Source organism: Puma concolor, chromosome C1 (genome assembly GCF_028749965.1).
Source record: "Puma concolor isolate L17-30 chromosome C1, mPumCon1.1.hap2, whole genome shotgun sequence".
Taxonomy (NCBI): Eukaryota; Metazoa; Chordata; class Mammalia; order Carnivora; family Felidae; genus Puma; species Puma concolor.
Window position 1 is genome coordinate 166620854 of NC_141674.1, and position 21098 is coordinate 166641951.

At 37.8% G+C, this 21098-nt stretch overlaps 1 protein-coding gene across 1 annotated transcript in view; it reads left to right on the forward strand.

Moving 5' to 3' along the window:
- The first annotated feature begins 9108 nt into the window (after positions 1 to 9108).
- Positions 9109 to 21098, forward strand: part of AGPS (alkylglycerone phosphate synthase) — a 145147-nt gene continuing 133157 nt past the window's right edge. Inside the window, exon 1 of the mRNA XM_025935115.2 lies at positions 9109 to 9484. Within this exon, the coding sequence (XP_025790900.2) occupies positions 9132 to 9484 (353 nt within the window). The 5' untranslated portion in view covers positions 9109 to 9131. The remainder of the gene's footprint in view (positions 9485 to 21098) is intronic.

Here is a 21098-nt window from a genome sequence, read left to right on the forward strand (position 1 = left end):
TCCCTAATACACTCACAGTAGCTTTCTTACAGAATAACCTAAGGCAGTGGGGGGTAAAGATGGCTTCCCCTTTCAGGAAAGAAAATAATGGGACAGGGTTGAGTGGAGAGTGAGAGCTGAGGGACACATATAGAGGGGTAACCAGGACAATTATTTCCACTATAAGTTCTTCTGAATATGGAGTAGGGACTCCTAAAAAAGTATACAATCCTGAAGCAGCCAAAGGTAACTTAGCTGAGTTACAGGTGCCTGGAAACCACTGACTTTTGCCACAATAGCCTCAAACCTGGCTCTCTTTGGGGTTCTGGAGGAGTGTTAGTGCACTCAAAGACTTACTTCATTTCTTTATCCCCAAAGAATATATTTGAGCAATGCAAAAAAAACAATTCCCACCATACCTGAATTACAACAGAAAAGACTTTCCTTTGATAATGTCTCTTGCTCCTGGGTGCTTAACTGCTATTGTTCATACAAACAAATAGGCTAATGAGAAAGGCTTAAGAAACCTGCAAGTATGAAAAGGTCAAATGCTAGAATTTGCAAATCAACAATTTCCGATTTCCAAGCTATGATCTCTGCAGCTTTAGAAAAAAAATACCTTGGGAACAATAGGCCCAGGACACCCTTACTACTGATCTAAATGCAATGATCAAAATAACTGCATAAGCCTAAAATTAGGATTGAGCCTGAATTTACAAGGTAAATCAATAATTTAATTAATCAAATTAATGATTAACTAATAAATCACATTAGTCACAAAGTCACATTAAATTAATTTACCCCGGTTATAAGAATTAGGTTTCTTTTAAGTTTTATTTTTATTTATTTTTGAGAAAGATACAAAGAGCAAGTGGGGGAGGGGCAAAGGGAGAAGGAGACAGAATCCTAAGCAGGCTCCACACTATCAGCACAGAGCTGGATGTGAGGCTCAAACTCACGAACCATGAGATCATGACCTGAGCCCAAATCAAGAGTTGGACACTTAACTGACTGAGCCACCCAGGTGCCCCATAAGAAATAAGTTTCTGCTCACACATGAATTGGATGTCAAAATTTGATTTTAAAATGTAGGAATCACTTTCAAAATGTTATTGTATGAAATTTAAAAATATATATTTCATATGGAATGTATCAAAATATAAAATTATGACTTAAATATTTTTGACAACTTTGTTTTATCAACAGTGGCACTGCATATTACTTTATGGCAATAGAACTACTTCTCACATCCAGTTGTCTAGGGCTTACCCAGCAAAGATTTTAGCAGACATCTATAGAAATACTGTACTTCAGAACAGCAGTTCTTAAGATGTGGTCTGGAAACCCTTGTGAGTCCCTGAAACACTTGCAGGGCCAAAACTATTTTCATAGTAAGACTAAGATGTTATTTGTCTTTTTCACTCTCACTGTCTCACAACGGTAGAGTTTTCCAATAATTACATGGCATAGGATATCTCAATGGATAGAATTCAGAAGCAGATAGGAAAATCCAGCTGTCTTCTATTAAGCTAGATATTAAAGAAATTTGCAAAAATGTAAAGGAATGCCATTCTTCTCAGGTTTTTTTTCTGGGAAATACAGTTATTTTTAATAAAAGTATTTCATTTAGACTCATACATATTGGTTTATCATAAAATAATCAATATTTTAAATATTTTTTCAATTGTAATATCTAATATAGTATAAGTAGATAGGTAGGGAGATATAAATATAAACACAAGGGGCACCTGGGTAGCTCAGTTGGTTAAGTCCGACTTTGGCTCAGGTCATGATCTTACAGTTCATGAGTTCAAGCCTCACTTTAGGCTCTGTGCTGACAGTCTGGAGCCTGCTTCGGATTCTGAGTCTCCCTCTCTCTGTCTGCCCCTCCCCTGCTTGTGCTTGCTTGCTCTCTCTCTCTCTCAAAAATAAATAAACATTTAAAAATATACATATAAACAAAAACTCTTGGGGGGATATCAATTTTAAAGATCATAAAAAAATCCTAGATACTTTACTTAAAAACTTAAAATTTTAAAAGTTTACTGCTTTAGAGCATTAATTGATAACTATCAGATTTTAATTTTATATGTACCCAAGAAAATAATTATTTTATTCATTTACTTATGTTTTGCCAATTAAAAAAATTAAATCCAAGGTAGTTAATATATAGTATAATAATAATGGTTTCAGGAGTAGAATTTAGTGATTAATCCCTTATATATAATACCCAGTGCACATCCCAACAAGTGCCTTCCTTATTGCCTGTCACCCATTCAGCCAAAGAAAATAATTATTTTAAAGTGATTTTGACTTTGGTTTCCAAAATGTTTGCACACTTATTATTTTATAACAAATCTGAGAGGTAGGCAGGTTAAAAATTACTCCTACCTGTAATATGAAGAAATCAAGAAATAGAATTTTAGATTGCATAGTAAGATAAATAACTTCATTCATTCAGAGGAGTAAGAGAATATAAAGTACTTTCAACTCTACCCTAATGATTTGGCTAGTTAAGTCAGTTTCTCCTTAACCTGTTTAATGAGATTGTGACATCCTGAAAAGTATTGCAACATACATGCAACCACTGGAAGCCTATTTCACATTAAATATTGTCACTTCCTGAGCTAAGTCAGTCTCCTTTAATGGAGCAGACAGCTAACCATAGCCCAATGCTTTCCTGTCATTCAGAAACATTGTTAACCTCTTTTGTAGTTCTTTAGGTCTTCATCATTTGCTGGTACATTTCTTACAACTGCCAACAGGTCTTCAGGTATACCCAATAGGCTGACTTCCACTTGAGAATGAATTCCAAAGTAGTAGACTTTCCCATGCTAATCCCCTGTTCAAGAATTTATAATAGCTCTCACCATATCAAGTGTTTATCTTCCACTAAGTTTTATTTTCTTTTTTTAAATTTTTTTTAATGTTTTATTTATTTTTGAGAGAGACAGAGTGTGAGCCAGGGGAGGGGCAGAGAGAGAGGGAGACACAGAATCTGAAGCAGGCTACAGGCTCTGAGCTGTCAGCACAGAGCCCGACATGGGGCTCAAACTCGTGAGCCATGAGATCACAACCTGAGCTGAAGTCGGATGGTCAACTGACTGAGCCACCCAGGTGCCCCTCTTCCACTAAGTTTTCAATGCTCTGATGATTTGGTCTTATATTACCCATTCAACCTTATTTTTTCTTCCTCTCACACCTATTGTATTTTCTAGGAAGACTGTCATCCTTATACCAGCCTATCTTTCACTTCTATAATAACAATTAAAATTCACTATATTTTTGCTCATTAATCCTTTAATACCCCTGGGAAGTAGTCATTACCATTCCAGTTTTATTAGATGAGTAGCCAAGCCCAGAGATTTTAATATGACAAGCTCAAGACAACATATCTGCTCAATGATAGAGCCAATATTCAAATTCAAGTCTGTCTGGCAGTGAGGCTAGTGCTCTCAGCCATTATACCAAATATATTAGTAAGTCAATTAAACTTAAATAGGCTAAGTGACCCAATATTTTATACTCAGACTGCTTAAAAGAAATCACCTAAGCTGTTTACAGAAGACATATTTAAATATATATAGATACAGAAAGATTAAAAGTTAAAGGATAGGGGGGCACCTGGGTGGCTCAGTTCTTTAAGTGTCCGGCTTTTGGTTTTGGCTCAGGTCATGATCTCACAGTTTGTGGGTTCGAGCCCTGCATTGGGCTCCATGCTGACAGTGCGGGGCCTGCTTGGAATTCTCTCTTTCTGTCTTTCTGCCCCTCCTCCATTCATGCTCTCTCTCTCTCTGTCTCTCTCTCATGCACTCTGTCTCTCTCTCTCTCTCTCTCAAAATGAATAAATAAACTTTAAAAAAAGTTAAAGGATAGGACCACAACACATGCTAATGTAACTAAAGTTAAGACAAAAATCATTATTAGAAACAAAAAGGGATATCTGATAATTATAAAAGGTTCATCAGGAAAATATAATTTTGACATGTCTAACATATAGTTTTAAAGTACAGAAAGCAAAGATTAGCAGCAGTACAAGGATAATTAGATAAATCCATAATAATGGTGGAAGATTTTAACATACTTCAATAACTGATAAAAATAAGTAGACAAAATACCAGTTAGGATATCAAAGATTTGAACAAATGATTAGGTCAAATTTGTATTTGGGAAACAAGTACCCCAAAACAAGAGCAAATACAAATCATTCTTTTCAAAGACAAATAAAAACTACTTGAAACAAAATAATAATGAAAATACTGTTATCAAAATATGAATGAAATTAATTACTTAGAGAAAAATTCATAGCCCTAAACACATATATATCAGAAAACATACAAAAAAGGTGAAAAATCAAGGAGTAGGGCATTCATTTCAAGAAATTTAAAAAATAAAAGGTGGAGGATAGGAAACAAGAAGGAATATTTGCAGAAATTAATGAAAGAGAAAGCATACATATGATAGGATCAACAAAGTCAAAAGTTGGCCCCTTAAAAAAGTATTGGGAAAAATTTTCAATTAGCAATAATCACACAGTGGATAAACTTCATTGGCTACAATGCTGCCACCGTGTAAAACTGGTACTTTAAAAAGGTAATAAGGGGCGCCTGGGTGGCGCAGTCGGTTGAGCGTCCGACTTCAGCCAGGTCACGATCTCGCGGTCCGTGAGTTCGAGCCCCGCGTCGGGCTCTGGGCTGATGGCTCGGAGCCTGGAGCCTGTTTCCGATTCTGTGTCTCCCTCTCTCTCTGCCCCTCCCCCGTTCATGCTCTGTCTCTCTCTGTCCCAAAAATAAATAAACGTTGAAAAAAAATAAAAAGGTAATAAAACTGATAACTGTCTGGCAAACTGATAAAAAAAAAGAGTAGAATAACTAATGTTGGGAATGAAAAGTGGGACATTACTAAAGATCTTACAGCCATTAAAATGGTAATAGGACATTCTATAAAAACTTTATGTCAATACCTTTGAAAAAGTAAATGAAGCAGATAATTTCCTACAAAAACACTGTCAAAAACTGAAACAAGTAGAACCAGAAAATATGAATAACATTAAACTATTTAATCTATAAATAAAAACCTTCCCATAAAGAAAACTCTAGGTTCAGACCATTTCTTTGGTGAATTCTAATGAACATTTAAGAAAAATAATGACCAATTTTACACAAACTCTTCCTGAGACTTATAAAACAAAGGAGCCTGGTTTCACGAGGCCAGCAAAAGCTGACCTGTTCCTATTAGAAGAATAATAGACCAACCTTACTATATACAAAATTTCAACAAAATTGTATTCAGTATTCAGTAATATATAAAAAGCGCTATACTTCATGACTAGATTGGACTTATGCTAGCACTGCAAGGTTGGTTGACAGTGGAAACCTATCCATGTAATTTACTATACTAATGGAATAAAAGAGAAAAATCATTTGATCATCTCAACAGATGCAGAAAAAACGTCTGACAAAACTCAATATCCATCCATGATAAAAACTCGCAACAAAGTAGGATTTGAAAAGGAATTCCTTAATCTGCTAAAAGGTTAAAAAGAAAAAAAAGAAAAACCAGCAACCCGCTTTGAACAATAGTGAAATGTTAAGAGATTTTCCTTTGAAATGAGGAACAAGATAAGGATGCTACTTTCACAACTTCTATTCAACATTGTACTTGAGGTCCTAATCAGCTGGTGTAAGGCAAGACAAAGAAATAAAAGGTATGAGGATTGGAAATAAATCAACTATTGTCATTAACAAATGATATAATCTTATGCAGAAGATCTAAAAGAATATATGATAGTTAAGACAGTGTGATACTAGCATAAGATAAATACATCAATGGAATAAAATACAGAGCCCAGAAACAGACTAATGTTATATGGACATCTGACTTATGACAAAGATGGTTAATGTAGAACACTTTTCAACAAGTGGTGCTAAGCCAGTTGGCTACTCACATGGAGTATGAAACCTGATCTCTACCTCATAAATAAAAATCAATTCCAGGTAAACTATAGGCGTAAATGTGAAAGGAAAAATAATAAGGCTTCTAAAAGGCAACTTAGGAGATGTATCTTCATTACACATTCACAAACGATGATATCCAAATGGTCAACAAACATATAGAAAACACCCTTGATCTCATTAGTAATCAGGAAGATGTAAATCAGAACCACAATTAAGATAATACTATATAATAGCTAAAACTATACTGACAAGAGTATATAGTAGAAAATGGTAATTCTCATATGCTGCTGTGGTAGATTTTGTACAATCTCTTTGGAATACAGTTGTCATTTCATTATCTATTAAACAAATGTATACTTGGTGACCTAGTAATACTACTCTTAAATGGATACTTAACAGAAATTCATCTACATGTCCACCTAGAGACATATGCAAAAGTGTTCATAGCAACCTTATTCACAATAGTCCCAAACTGGAAACATCTTGAATGTCCATTAATTATAAACTCTGGTATATATATTTAAAGGAATACTATGTGGCAAAGAAAACGAATGCACTACAACTACACACAATGTGGATGAATATTACAAACAGAATGTTGAGTGAAAGAAACCAGACACAAGAGAACATACTGTAAGATTATACAAATTCAAAAAACAAGTAAGGGATGTATGCTTAATTGTTAGAACCATAAGAAAAACAAGGAAATGTATATTATAAAACTCAGGATGGTGCTTACCTCTGGCAGGTAGGGAGGGTAAAGAGATTGAGAGGGCATAGCAGGGATTTCCAGGATACTGGAAAAGTTCTGTTTCTTGAACTAGATGGAAGTTACATGGGTGATCAATCTGTGATAATTTATGCTTTGGTTCACTTGTCTGTTATATTTTGTAATAAAAATGTATACAAATGCAAGAATTCCTTAATTTGGGGATAACTTAGCAGCTCTGTAGGGAAGTAATGGGAATCAGTGCAGTAAAGAAATACGGTGCATGTGTCAGATACTAATCTGTCCTATTTAGACTTTTTTTCTTCCTCATATTGGAAGAGAAGTCATAAATGCAAATATAAGTCATTCCATTTAAAATTCCTCATGTTCTTGGGTTCACCATGCTCATGTGGTCTGCTCTCCATTGGGATCCATGTTATTAAGGACTAAGTCAGGACTCAGAAGGAACAGGTGTGTTGTGATGGCCCTCCTGAATGTTATACTCACTGAAGTTTTGCTTTATGTGGGAATCACAAACATCTCAATGGACCACACTTCATGTGAAGCATTCCTTCCTTAAAATAAATTTCAAGACACTCTGCTTGGCCTTTGCTCTTGTAAGGAGAGGGGGTGGGGGCGGGGGTAGGAAATACTTCACCAAGGTCACCCACATCACACTTATTTCATCCAACAGTATAATATAGTGCCCCCCCACACACACATATATCCCAACTCCTAATCAGCGTGGTTATGCCATGTAGATGAGGCATTGACTTACATACTTTCCATCTCATAGCACATAGTAATGAATTAGGTACATAATAGGCTCTTAACAAACGCTGTTACTGCCTGTATTTCATTACTGTATACATATTTGAAAAAAAAATCAGTTTTTCCACTGGTATATAATTTTGATTTACATCAACCTTTTCATCACCCAGGAGAACAGGCTTTTTGTTATTCTGTTGATATGTGCAAAATTTATAAATTTTGCCTCCTGAGAGTTGGTGAGAAGCATATTCATATTTTAATTTGGACAACACTGAAGAAGTCAGTTAACTATTCACTAGTGTTAGGCTAAGCTCTCTGGGAGTCAAGCAAAAATTAATAGACCAGTCTCATTCTAAAACAAGTCTGAGAAAGTTGTTGCTTATAATAGCATTTTGGCAAGAAAAATATGAATTTTGCAATTGCAAGCAAATGTGCTAGTTGGTATTTCAATGCTGTTCTAGTAACATCTAAAAAAGGTGTAAGAAGCTTGAGGATTAAAGTGGCTAAACTCTCAGACTTCAGGAGATTTTCTCTTTCAGGCACTCAGCAATTTACTCCTTTCTGTTTTCTTAGCTCCTAATCCAATCTGAAATAGCCAATGGAGAAAAGTAGCAGCTACACAAGAGTGGGGCTCAGTGATTCTAGAGCTAGACTGGATATTTAATGCTGAACTATCTCTTAAGATCTGGAAAGCTGGCATTCAAATCAAGTCCTTCTCATTGTTGCCTGAATTTTTCAGAACTATTAAATAGTTCTTTTGTATTAGTCCAATTAACTCCTGGAATGTCTTTCATAGAGTCTGTGTTATAAAGGTGATTATTTGGAAAGGTGACTTTATTGGGCTTGGAAAGCTTATGACAACCCTTTTTCTTACCGTTCCCAAGACTCATTTTTGAATTGCACATTATGCAATAAGGTATTTTATTTCTATGGTTAGGTCTTTAAGGTGCCTTATAAAAAGTCTACCTAATCCACTGGCTGAAGATGGTTGTGGAGCACTGCCTTTTGAGATCCTATTTTCACCAAGTGCCATTCTCCATAAAGTTAATTTGTAGACAAGCGAGAAGTTCTAAGAACAACTGTTAGGTAATTCTATCTGTAGCAATAAAAAACTTTGCCTCCAATAAGGTAAATAAGGGAGTAGCATTCAGTAATGAAAGAGAATCTCCGTTGCAACTCAGCTTTACGCCCTCAGGCAAGTTCATGTCTCTGAGCCTCAGTTTTTTCAACTGTAAAATGGAAATTACATGAGAATCTCCAGGCGCGAAGTAGGCGATGAGAAAATGATAGCTATTTTCTCAAATGGTTACAGACAACGAGTCAGTTTCAAGTTACTTTAGTGACGCTGCTGGGAGGGGAACATAGGGGAGCAGCAGGAGCTCCTTCAGGAAAAGGATGGCCCTGCTTAAGTTGTCAGGTCCAGCAGCACCCTGGTCCTAGGCGTCTGCCCCAGAAACCTACTCCAGAGGCCAAGGGGACACCCAACGACACCACCCAGGGTATTTGGACACCTCGCGGACACTTGTGGTTGGGATTCTGGTCCAGCCTAGCTAAGTCTGAGCCAATCCGGGTGCAGCTCAAACTCACCTGCTTGGCAGGTGCTCGCCGTCCGAGGCGTGACCGCGGAGGGCGGGCGGATGTGGTGGGCGGGAGCAGAGAATGTGAAGCTCCCGGCGCATGGCACCCGCCGCCCAGTCGCCGCGGTGGCTGCCGGGATGCGCCGCAGCGAATGGTCGCGCCGGGCCGCCGCTCTAACTGACCTTTCACCCGCGCCCAGCGGTCCCGGGCGGCGGCACAAGGCGGAAGCCATGGCGGAGGCGGCGGCTGCAGCGGGCGGGACGGGCGTGGGCACAGGCTGCTGTTCTGCAGCGGACCGGGACCGAGACCCGGACCCGGATCGAGACCGTGCCGGGCGGAGGCTCCGGGTTCTCTCCGGTCATCTGCTGGGCCGGCCCCAGGAGGCTGTGAGTACCAATGAGTGCAAAGCGCGGAGAGCCGCGTCGGCGGCCACGGCGGCTCCCACTGCCACTCCCGCCGCGCAGGAGTCGGGCACCATCCCCAAGAAACGGTGAGTAGCGGCTCTGTGGCGCTGGTTGGCGGCGGGGGACCAGGCCAGGCCTGTGCTGCGGGAGGACATGGGCAAGGTGGAAAGGGAAGTGACACGGGTGGGTGGAAGGCACCCTGTTCGCTGAAAGTGAAGACCCATCTCTGGAGGGAGTGGACGAGACCCTGGACCCTGGCAGGAAGGGGGAGGGATGGAATGGTGGGTTTTGGTCAGTATTTGAGAATAACAAATATGAAGAACTCTCACTGGGGAAGGCTTTAAGGGGACCATTTTTCTTGGATTCTTATTGAATGCTAGGAATTCATTATCTTGAATTAATACTTGGGAGATAAGGTCTTCCATTGGATAGAAAGGATTCTATTATGATCTTCCAAGAAGATTTGAGTTTGTACTAGATGATGAATTTCTTCTAATTTACGCGTCTCGATGCGGTGCGGGGAGAAGTGATGGTTTTTAGAAGAAGGTGCTGACCGGTTTGCAAGGGGCAGGTTTCCACTTGCTCAGGGGCATGGTCTTTGAGTTTGAGGGAGGAAAGGGATGGGCAAGAAGCAAAAGACTTGACACTAGTTAATGATTCTGCTTGCTCAGGGGCATGGTCTTTGACTTTGAGGGGGGAAAGGGATGGGTAAGAAACAAAAAACTTGGCACTAGTTACTGATTTAGGCGGTGGTGCTAGTTACTGAGCTCTGTTGTAACCAGAAGCTGAAAGACCCTTGCCTGTGGATGAGGATGTTTTTAGGAGATCTTGACTTCCTGTTTTTTGGAGAAATCTTAAGTGCTGATGGAAGCTACTAGGAAAAACTTTTCTGAGACGTGGCTTTGTCAGGTGGATGAACTTCGAGAGTGAAAAAAAGTGTTGCTAATGTTTAATGTGTTCTGTCAATGTGCCAGAAACCATGTTAAGTCAGTTATTTCTTTTACTCCTTTCCAAAGTCTGAGGTAGGTGCAGTTATCTACAGATGAAGAAATAAAACAGATTTAGAAGCCTGCTGCAGATGTACAGGTTAGAATTCCAAAGCACATCATATTAACTTTAGGGCTAAGTTCTTAACCTTCACTATGGTGAATTCATTCACTAATTCCACATTCATGAGCCCTTCCTCTGCTACATGCAAAATACAGTATTTAAGGAACTAATAGCCTGTGATAAGATATTTAGCTGATAACCATAGCAAATGGTCAGTTAACCCAGTTTTAGGTATGTATTTGTAAAGGGGAGGGGGCTTCCCAGAGTAAGAATTGAGTAAATCTTGAAGTTTGGGTTAGAAGTAACCTGCCAAAGGAGAAAAGTGTTCTTGGGAGAAAAATAGTGTGTTCACAGGTAAAGCAGTGAAAGACAGATTAGAAAACTGTTGGGAGTTCAGTATGGTGGGACGGGGTGGGAATGATAGAGGAAGAGGGCTGGTGGCCAGTCTTGTTTGCAGGATTTTATGTGGGGAAAACTTGAATGCATTTACCTTTTAGAAAGGTCACATTGGGGGCTGAATTGAAGAAGGTTAAGCAGTTTAGCATGTAATATCTGGAAAGGAAGACCTGAGTTTGAATTTCCACTACATAATTCCAGTTGCATGACATTGGACAAATCACTTCACCTTTCTTAGAGCATCAGTCCTTTGTGAAAATGAGGACAGTAATTCCTGTTTTGCACTATTGCTGTGAGAATTAAAAAATAGAGAGTTAAGTGATCAAGTGCTTAGTGCACTGTCGGTTATATAACCCTTCACCAAAATGAAATGGTAGATGCAATTTTCATGGAGTCCAAAGACAAGGAGACAAATTAGGAGACTATTATTCTGATGAGAATTACTGTGATTCTGAACTAAGGCATAATATTGGGAGTAGGCAAGCCTGTTAAAAAAATTTTAGGACGTAAGTTTTTTATAACTTGGTTACTGAATAGTGGGGGAAGGGAGGAATCAAGGATCCCATCTTGGCATCAGGCTTCACTTGATGTTGTATTAGCCGTCATTGGGTTTAAAACTTTTTTCTTCCTAAATGGCTTCATGTATGTAACAATGGCTTCCTTTGTATGTTTCTGTACATTGATATGATGTTCACATTCTTAGAACTAAGTAGGTAGGTCAGGTGTTCCTCATAGTTGGATTTAGGGGCCTTGGTCTGCAGCAGTCAGAGAAAAATAGTAGTGTTTATAAGGCACACTGGCCTAACAAATGAGGGTTCCCATGGCTAAAGGTGACTGGTCTGTGACTACTCCTTAGAAGACACACCTGTAACCTCTTGTTGGCATAGGTTTGGTTCAGACTTAGGTGTGGCTAGTGGTAAAATCTAGTCCTGTATAACTGTTTTGAAGTTTGACTCAATATATGAGGGAACATAAAAACTTTCATTAAATGCAACATCAAAAGCTCTACTTAACGTATTGTTAATGGGGAACCAAGGTCTCCCTTCTACTCCCTCCTGCTTAGGTGGGCCTCAGTTTGCCAGCAGCAAAGCTGAGTCTAAAGGGAAGATAAATGGAGCAAAGAGCCAGCATGTAAATCTAATAAAGTGTGAGTGTGACTGTATGTCACTTATTTTGGAAGCATTTGGTGATGCATATTATTTGTGTAACTCCTTCTCTCTGATTACCTTAGATGATGTCCTTGGTTGTAATTCTTCTATCTTATGACTGGTTGCCATTATGGAATTGGATGAGTGACTTCTTTTTTAAAAATTTTTTTTTTCAACGTTTTTTATTTATTTTTGGGACAGAGAGAGACAGAGCATGAATGGGGGAGGGGCAGAGAGAGAGGGAGACACAGAATCGGAAACAGGCTCCAGGCTCCGAGCCATCAGCCCAGAGCCCGACGCGGGGCTCGAACTCACGGACCGCGAGATCGTGACCTGGCTGAAGTCGGACGCTTAACCGACTGTGCCATCCAGGCGCCCCGGATGAGTGACTTCTTGAAACTTCATGTTTTCATTTCCTTTACAGGATACTCATGCATATGTTAATTTATTTAATGTTTATATAATACTTGCTTTATGACAAGTATTGTCCTAGACACTGAAAATAGAGAGATGAATAATAATCCTTGGCCTCAAAGAATTCACAATAGTAAGGGAGATACACATTCTAGTACATTTTGAATAGAGCTACTATAAATACAGGTACAGATATAGCACAAAGGAAAGAAAGAGCAACTATCCAGGGGGTCAGGGGAAGCTTTCTGGAGATGGTTTTAAAATACGGTTGAGAGTATAGCAGGTTGATTGGATGGTGAAGAGAATTCCAAGCAAAAGGAATAGCATATGGCAAAGCAAGGGGCATGAAAGTGCGTATTGTATTTAGGTAACTAAACAATTCATATTGTAGAGGTGGGAGTGAAGTAAACAGAGGAAGGCGCTGGCAGGTCATGGAAGCCTTTGGCCTGTAGGTCATCAGTCAGTTAATTCATTCACATATTCACTCATGTGTGAATATTTCAGTGCTTACTGTGCAACATAGCAGTGAACAAAAACTCTGCCCGTATGGACTTATATTTTAGTTGGAGCAGGGATAGCAAAACAAACAAGTAATATGGTATGTCAGATGGTGATAAATGTAATGAGGAAAAATGAAGCAGCGAAGGGGGTTTAGGTAATGGCAAACCCTTGAGGCAGTTAAGCTGGGAAGAGATTCAACTAGATTGGGTTTGGGTTTGCATCCAGCTGCAGTATTAAGAATGGATTGAAGAAAGATAAGGATGTACATAGGAAGACCAGTTAGGGAGCCGTTGTAGCAGTACAGATGAGAAATAATGAAGTATTAAACTGAGATGGTGGCCGTGAGAATAGAGAAGGGAGGATGGATCTGAGTTTTGGAAATTAGTGCATCAGGGGATACTTAACATTATGTGACTATGTGCCAGGGGAATTTGGAGACCATGAAGATTGAAAAAGGATGATAAGAGTCCTGACAAATGTGGATATTTAAGATCGCAACCTGTTGTACTTGTCACATTAGTCTCCTGCGAGTTGGTTCTGATTGCTTCTATCTGGGAACATATATGCTTATTATTTGAAATTACTGAGCAGAGTTTTGAGAGTGATGGTTTACTTTTGGACCTTCTGTTTTTAAGTGCACGCTACTCCATGAACAAATTCTTTTTGGTCTTGTTACTGGATGCAGTTTTAGATTCTTAAAAATCATTGTAAATACCAATTAAGTGTGTGACATTTTTATGCCTTGGTTTTGGATTTTTTTCAGTTTTTAAAAAAGCTATTGTAATGCTACGAAAAAGAGAAGAAAAAATCCCTTGTGACATCCGTTTGTCCTCACTGTTAACGGTTTTCCCAGTTGTGGTTTGGGTTAGTCAGAACTGTTGGCAATTTTTACAGAGGTTATAAATTCTTCTGTTCAGATCAAAAGAAGATCTGATTAAGAATGCTACTAATTGTTTAATTTACTTATACTGCCATTTATAAACACAGTTCTTTAAAAAATAATGTATATTTAACATCTACCAGAAGCCTTGGTAGGTGCTTTCCAGAAGGAAAAAGGCTGAGTTAACCTCTTCTAAATGTTTCCTAAGAACATTTTGTCATGCCAGGTTTCAGCCTTTTGTGATTAAAGAGATGATGATCAAATACAGTGTCATATAGTTAAGGCATTAGTTTATATTGTACTTAATGAATTATAAAATATTGATCCTATCAAAATGCAATTCATAATTTAAGAGAATGTAATGCATGGTTTAAAAAACAGACCAACCTATTTCCTTCTGTGAGTGAATTTTCCTGTTTGATTTGTAGGAGAAAACAATGTTGAGAATAAAAGAGAAACTTCTCTTAGGTGGCAAGTATAATTTTGGGATAGACCACATTTTCTGCAAATAGATTTCTTTATGTCAGGAAGTTACTTAGTATAAAGCCACCTACCCCAGTCACTTAATAAAAATATCTAGAGATAAAATAAGTGATCTATTTTTAGGCTGCAGAGAAATGGAGTGCTCTTGTAGTCAGAGGAGATATTTTATGGAACACTTTAAAAGCAAGTACTAAGCAAATATTACTCCTGTCAATTTTGTTTTCTTATTATTTTTTTTAAACATTTTTTTTATGTTTATTTATTTTTGAGACAGAGAGAGACAGAGCATGAACGGGGGAGGGGCAGAGAGAGAAGGAGACACAGAATCGGAAGCAGACTCCAGGCTCCGAGCCATCAGCCCAGAGCCTGAAGTGGGGCTCGAACTCACGGACCGCGAGATCGTGACCTGAGCTGAAGTCGGACGCTCAACCGACTGAGCCACCCAGGCGCCCCGTTTTCTTATTATTAAGAAGAGAATTTCTGTTGTTGGACAGATTAGTATGTTAATTCAACTCTAAACCAAAACAAAGTATCCTGAGTAGAGTTTATTCTTTTGACATAAAGTACTAATCACACTCGCCTCATTAGTACTCTCTTTATTTATTTGACTTTAGGAGTCATATTTAATTATGTCACTGTCTCACATCCAAATTCAGAATCTGTTGAGAAGACACAGAATATAGATAGATGGAGGTAAAAATGTCAGCTTTATTACAAATAAAGCTGGCTGAAGAATGTGGCTTAGATTTGAAGTACCTAATAATTACCCTGAATTGGATAGACTCAGTGACAGGTAGTGCTGAACCACAGAAGGCCTCCCCTGGGAGGGCAGAGCCAGCTCCAGTAAGCCTTATGCATGGCCCTGATAGAGACTGGAGTATAACCACTCTATAGATGGATTCTAAGGAGAGAGAAAAGGCTGATTCCAGATACTTGGTGCCTGTTCTCCGAAGTTACTAATGAGGTAAATCACTCCTCCCATGGGAAGGGATGACTGTGTGACGGTTGGGGAGAGGTGGCCAGGATAGTTACTCTTCTGAAGTCCCTCCAGATTGGAAACTGGATGTCAGAGAATGGAGGTATTGCTGGTATATTTTTGGAGAAATTAAGGGAAAGGGCTGAAAACTTTGTAGTAGGTAAAAAGTCTTCTACCTCTATCATTTGCATGTCTCATCCCCATTGTCTAACGTCCTCCAGGAGAGCAAATCAGGCTTTCTAGGCCCCTTATTTCCTTGATATCTACTATGTACTCTAGCTACACCCCGGAATTATTGCTATTCCTGGGACATGCCCTTCCTTTCCCCTCTTCTTTCTTTGATATGTTAGTGTTTGGAAAGCATAGTGTACATGGCACTGATAGTCCTGGGATAATTTGGGGTGGTACATGATTACAATCTCACTTGGGTAGTTATAAGTGTTTGTATACATACTCACTTTTTCAAAACTTTATTGAACTATTATATAATTTATTAAGAAAGTAAATGTGAAAATCATAAGTTTTCAGCTTACTTTCCACAAAGTGAACACATCCATCTTATCAGTATTTGGATTAAGAAACCACATTACCAGTCCCCAAAATACTTCTTCACGTGCCTTTCCAATGCCTCCTCCCACCAGGATAACCACTCCCTTGACTGAAGTTTATATTTGCTTGTTTTGAGCTTCATAGTAATGGGATCATGCAGTGTGTATTCTTTTGTGTATGTCTTCTTTCCCTCATCGTCATATTTGTAATACGCATCCATGTTATGTGTAGTTGTATTTTTTTCATCCTTCTTGCAGAATAGTATTTCATTGGGTGGATATATACCACAATTTATCCATTCTGTTAAGGATGAACATTTAGGTGGTTGCTAGTTTTAGGTCTGAACAGTTATTTATTGATTTTAATATGGAGTGCATATCTAACTAGTGTTTTTATAGATATTGCTGTACAGAAATAGGCTAAAATAATTAAAATAGCATTTAGTGTATAATATGTTCAATTTTCTTAAGTATTTCCCTTGTCTGAGGTAATAAAATGCTTCTAGGTACTAAATCATTCATGTGAACATTAAATTGACTTTTTAAATACCATGACGTGTAAGTCTTTGCAGTGTTCAAATATTATTTATGAACTTACAAGATTTCAGCTTAGGGGCACCTGGGTGGCTCAGTCGGTAAGGCGTCCAGTTCTTGATTTCAGCTCAGGTCATGATCTCATGGTTCATGAGTTTGAGTCCTGTGTCAGGCCCTGTGCTGATTGTGCAGAGCCTTCTTGGGATTCTCTCTCTGCCCCTCCCCTGCTTGTGTTCTCTCTTTTTCTCTTAAAATAAATAAATAAACTTAAAAAAAAAAAGATTTCAGCTTAAAATCACAAGTCTAAATCTGTAACTTAGTTACACATTTTAAATTTGTTACAAGCCAGTCATAAGACAGATCCTCTTAAATTTTGTAAGTATATAAAAGATCAATTTTTGCATAGCTTTCTTAAAACAAAAACATTAACATCTGACTTTGATTTCCTTCTTAAGAATTTGTATATTTAATTCTAGATCTTTTTATAGTTGAAATATGTGTACTCATTAAGGAAGTCCGCTACCATTCTAGCTAACTGCAGTTACTTTTGACAAGGAGTTTTGCTTCTTGGATGAGATTTGGAGCTCTGGGTATCTTATCACTCACTAAGAAAACTATTGTATTGCATGTAGTATTTGCCCTTGGTGGCATATCTGAATTTACTAACCAGAGATTTGAGCCAAGATGCTGACCAAATTCTTGTCGGCAACTTCATTGGGCCTCTCCAAACTCTATTTTTAGTTGCCATATCAGTGACCACATACCATCAACTGGGGAGTGTTCATGTATTCCAGGACCTTGTAATCAAATAATATGAATAATTTCATTTGTTATATTCACAGTTTACAATCCCTACTCAGATTATTTATGTGGTTGGTTTTGCACTTCTTCATCCTGAACTTTCCAGGAATTCAGAATCAGGAATATTAAAATGACACTCGCTTGAATTCTATTGTGTCAACTCAAAGTTTATAAATCAGCACTGCACTAGAGCTTTTTGTGATGATGGAAATCTTCTGTAAGCTGCTGTCCAATATTGGTAGCTACCAACCACATGTGGCCGTTAAGCACTTAAAATACGGCCATTTTGACCAAGTAGCTGAATTTTAAATTTTATTACATTTTAATTAAATTTAAATAGGCACATGTGACTAGTTATACCATGTTGAATAGCACAGCTGTAGATTGAAATCTAACTCATTATCTGCCCTTTCTCATTTCCAAATGAAGTTACTTTTCTGAGTTTTCTTACTTCTCTTAGTGTTGGTATTAGTCCCATGGTCACATTCTTCAGCCCTTGCTCTTGAACTTCTTTTCATTTTTTTCTTTGAAGATAGAACTCCCTTTTGAATTAGTTTGTTCAAGTAATTAATTCTGTAGTTACTTTGTTTCTGTGTATACTTATCTCATCTGATCTTCACAACCACTCATTTTACAGATTAGTAACTGAAGTTCGTAGATGTTTGCCAGAAAATAGTCACTTGCTAGCTAGCTAGTTAGTAAGTGGCAGAACCTAGATTTGAATCTAGATCTTTTATCTCAAGTCGAGAGCTTTTTCTTTGATACTGTGCTGATATCACCAATCCTGGTCATTTTTTCTTCACAATCTTTCTCAGATCCATTTTGTGCATTAAACAAATTTTTATTGGTTGCTGTATTCAAGGTGCTTTGGCTACTTCAGTTAACAAAATGAACAAAGATCTCTTCTCTCATAGAGCTTACATTCTAATAGGTGAAACGGATAATTAACTACCCATAATAAATAAGTCAATTATTAAGTGTTAGAAAATGATAAATGCTATGGAAAAAAGAAAAAGAACAGTAAAGAGGTAGGGTTCACATTTTAAGTAGAATATTACTGGAAAACATGACATTTAAACAAATATTTGAAGATGAGTGTTGAGCTGTATGGATACTAGTGGATGAGCATTCCAGGCACAGGGATAGTGTGTGCAAATACCCGAAGGGGAGGTACATGTTTGTTGTGTTAGGAGAGTGGCAAGTGTAGCTGGAGTCAATTCATAATCCCCCCCAGCCCCACAGTTTAAACTGTGTACCTTTGAAATCTCAGCTTCTCATTCACCTGTCTCATGTTTTAGTTAAGGTCTCTAATCCATGCTACATTTTCTAGCTTCCACAACTTTTCTTTTGCCACTCTCTGGAAGATCCTTGCTTGTTTGACACCAGGCTTCAGGGTCTGTGTGTTTTGGGGATCTTTTATTTTTATTTTTAAATAGTTTTTTCTTAATGTTTATTTATTTGAGAGAGAGTGCAAGTAGGGGAGGGGCAGAAAGAGAGGGAGACAGAGAATCCAAAGCAAGTTCTGTACTGTCAACCCAGAGCCTGACACAGGGCTTCAACTCACGAACTGTGAGATCATGACCCGAGCCCAAATCAGACATGTGAGCAATTGAACCTCCAAGGAGTCCCTCTTTTTATTTTTGAGAAGAGGTGATATTGGGCTATTGTCTGTTGCCTCTTCCCCATGATTTCTCATATTATGAATTGTAACTCTAAAATCATTAAGTTTCATGCAATATAGTATCTAGGCCTGGAGACTTTAATTCATTTAAATCAGCTAGATACCCTCTTGGCATCTTCTCTCCTGTTTGAAACTTCATCTACCCAAGTTTGTTGGCAATTTATTCAGTGTTTTCTTTGTGCTAAGCACTGGGGAGGATTAGCACATAGTTTTTGCCTTATGAGGCTTGTAGGTCTACTAAGGAAGACTGATTTGTCTTCTGTTACTGCAGGGTGCTAAGTGCTATACCAGAGGCATGGGAGGGGAATGAAGACAGGTACAGCAGTGGAAGGGCATTGTCATTTCAAAGAAACATAGATGAGAAGGGTTGAGGAGTACTATTCTATGTTACGATGCTATGTGAAAATTCTTACACCTCAAGGTAAAAACATTGATGAGAGCATTTGGATGAGAACTGAATCAGATGATTATAATAAGAGAATGTGGACAATAAAGTTTTGGCTGTAGTGATGATGGGGACCTTCAGCTACCTGGATAGCTTTTAAAAGTCTTACTCTGGTAGCAGGATATCTGGCAGTTATTTTACCATTAAAAAAAAATGGGAGGATAAATAATTGATGCTGAAATGTTATACATTTTTATTGAAGAAAAAACAGAAAATAATAATAAAAATGAAGATTTACATCAAAAGTAATTAAGAGGTAACCACTACAGCATCTTGGCATCTTTTAGATATGCTGTAATGATGTGTTGAAACTACCATTTTTCACTATCTCGTGAATAACTTTCTATGTCAAGAAATATTAATGGGCAACCTCATCTTTAGTGACTGCATGATATGTAGGTACTACAAGTTCAATCAGTACAGTATCACTTTTAATTGTTTCCAGTCTTTCCCTATTATAAGGAATACTATGATAAACTTTTTGCAGTTAAAAGCCTAAAAATTTCCTTAAGACATATGTTTAAAAAGGGCTTAATGAATTAAAGAGCATACTGGAATACATTATTCATTCATCTCAGTGGGCAGAGGCAGCAATAAAGGACAGCTGCTTGTTTGTATTTAATTTTGACCAAGAATAAAGAAATGGAAATTATTGGAATCCCAGGAGAAAGACTGCTATCATGTTTGAGCAGATTTATGTCTTACAATTTAGGAACACATCTTTTCAGAAATTCATATAAAAGGGAATGAGATGTTTTGGCCTGAGCTGTTAAGGGGAAACCAAAACATGACCACAGAGAGCCTACGAAATATTGCTTAACTTTGCCTGGGCCTTGGAGGTGATCAGGGGAGAGAGCTGAGGCAGCTGGTTTCGATGTTCCGTTCAAACCACTTACTGTTAAAAGTAGATACTGTACATTGCGTGCTTGTTCAGATGTTTTGTGCTGTTTGGTCATATCTTTCTACATGATGTGATGTACCTTGAGGATTATAATGTGAGTAGTTTTCTTTTTCTAACATACTATTTGGAAAAAATTTAAACATTACAAAGTTCAATTTTATAATAAACAATTTCATACCCACCACCTAGATTCTACTGTTAACGCCTTGCTATACTTGCTTATCACCTATCTGTCCATTAATTTGTCTTTTTCTCCATTCTATATTGTTCTGTCTTATTTTTGGTGCATTTTATTTTACGATTTTATTTTTTAAGTGTTTATTTATTTTGAGGGAGAGAATCTCAAGCAGATCCATGCAGAGCCTAACACGGGGCTCTGTGCACAACCATGAGATCGTGACCTGAGCTGGTATCGAGAGTCGGGCGTTCCAACAGACTGAGCCTTTTTGATGCATTTTAAAGAAAATTAATAGCTTCATTTTTGAAGTAAAATCTCCTGTATTAGCTTTCACTACTATTAGGGGAACTTTTAAGTTAATACCTCTAACTCTTCAGTCTCCATTTTCACATTTTCAATTATTTGGACATTTTTATCTGGGAATGTCTTGGTGTTTTGACATGGTGGTAATCTCTTCTTGAAGTAAAAATTTAAAAATCTATATTTTTGAAGCAAACGGTTCTACTTTTGTTCTTATATATTGGTCTTGCTTTCCGGATAGTATTTTGTTTGCTGTGTCTTCACAAAATATTTGTAGCTTCACAACATAATTATTAGACCGCTGGTCTGATTTTGGTTTTATTTCCAAGTTCTTACCTGCCATCTGCTACTATTTTCAGAAAGTACATTCTAGTTTGCTATGCCTATGTTTAGATTTTATACAAATGGTAACCTTTCTTAAGAATGAATTCTTGTTAGAATGTGTGTTAATTAGGACTTTTGTT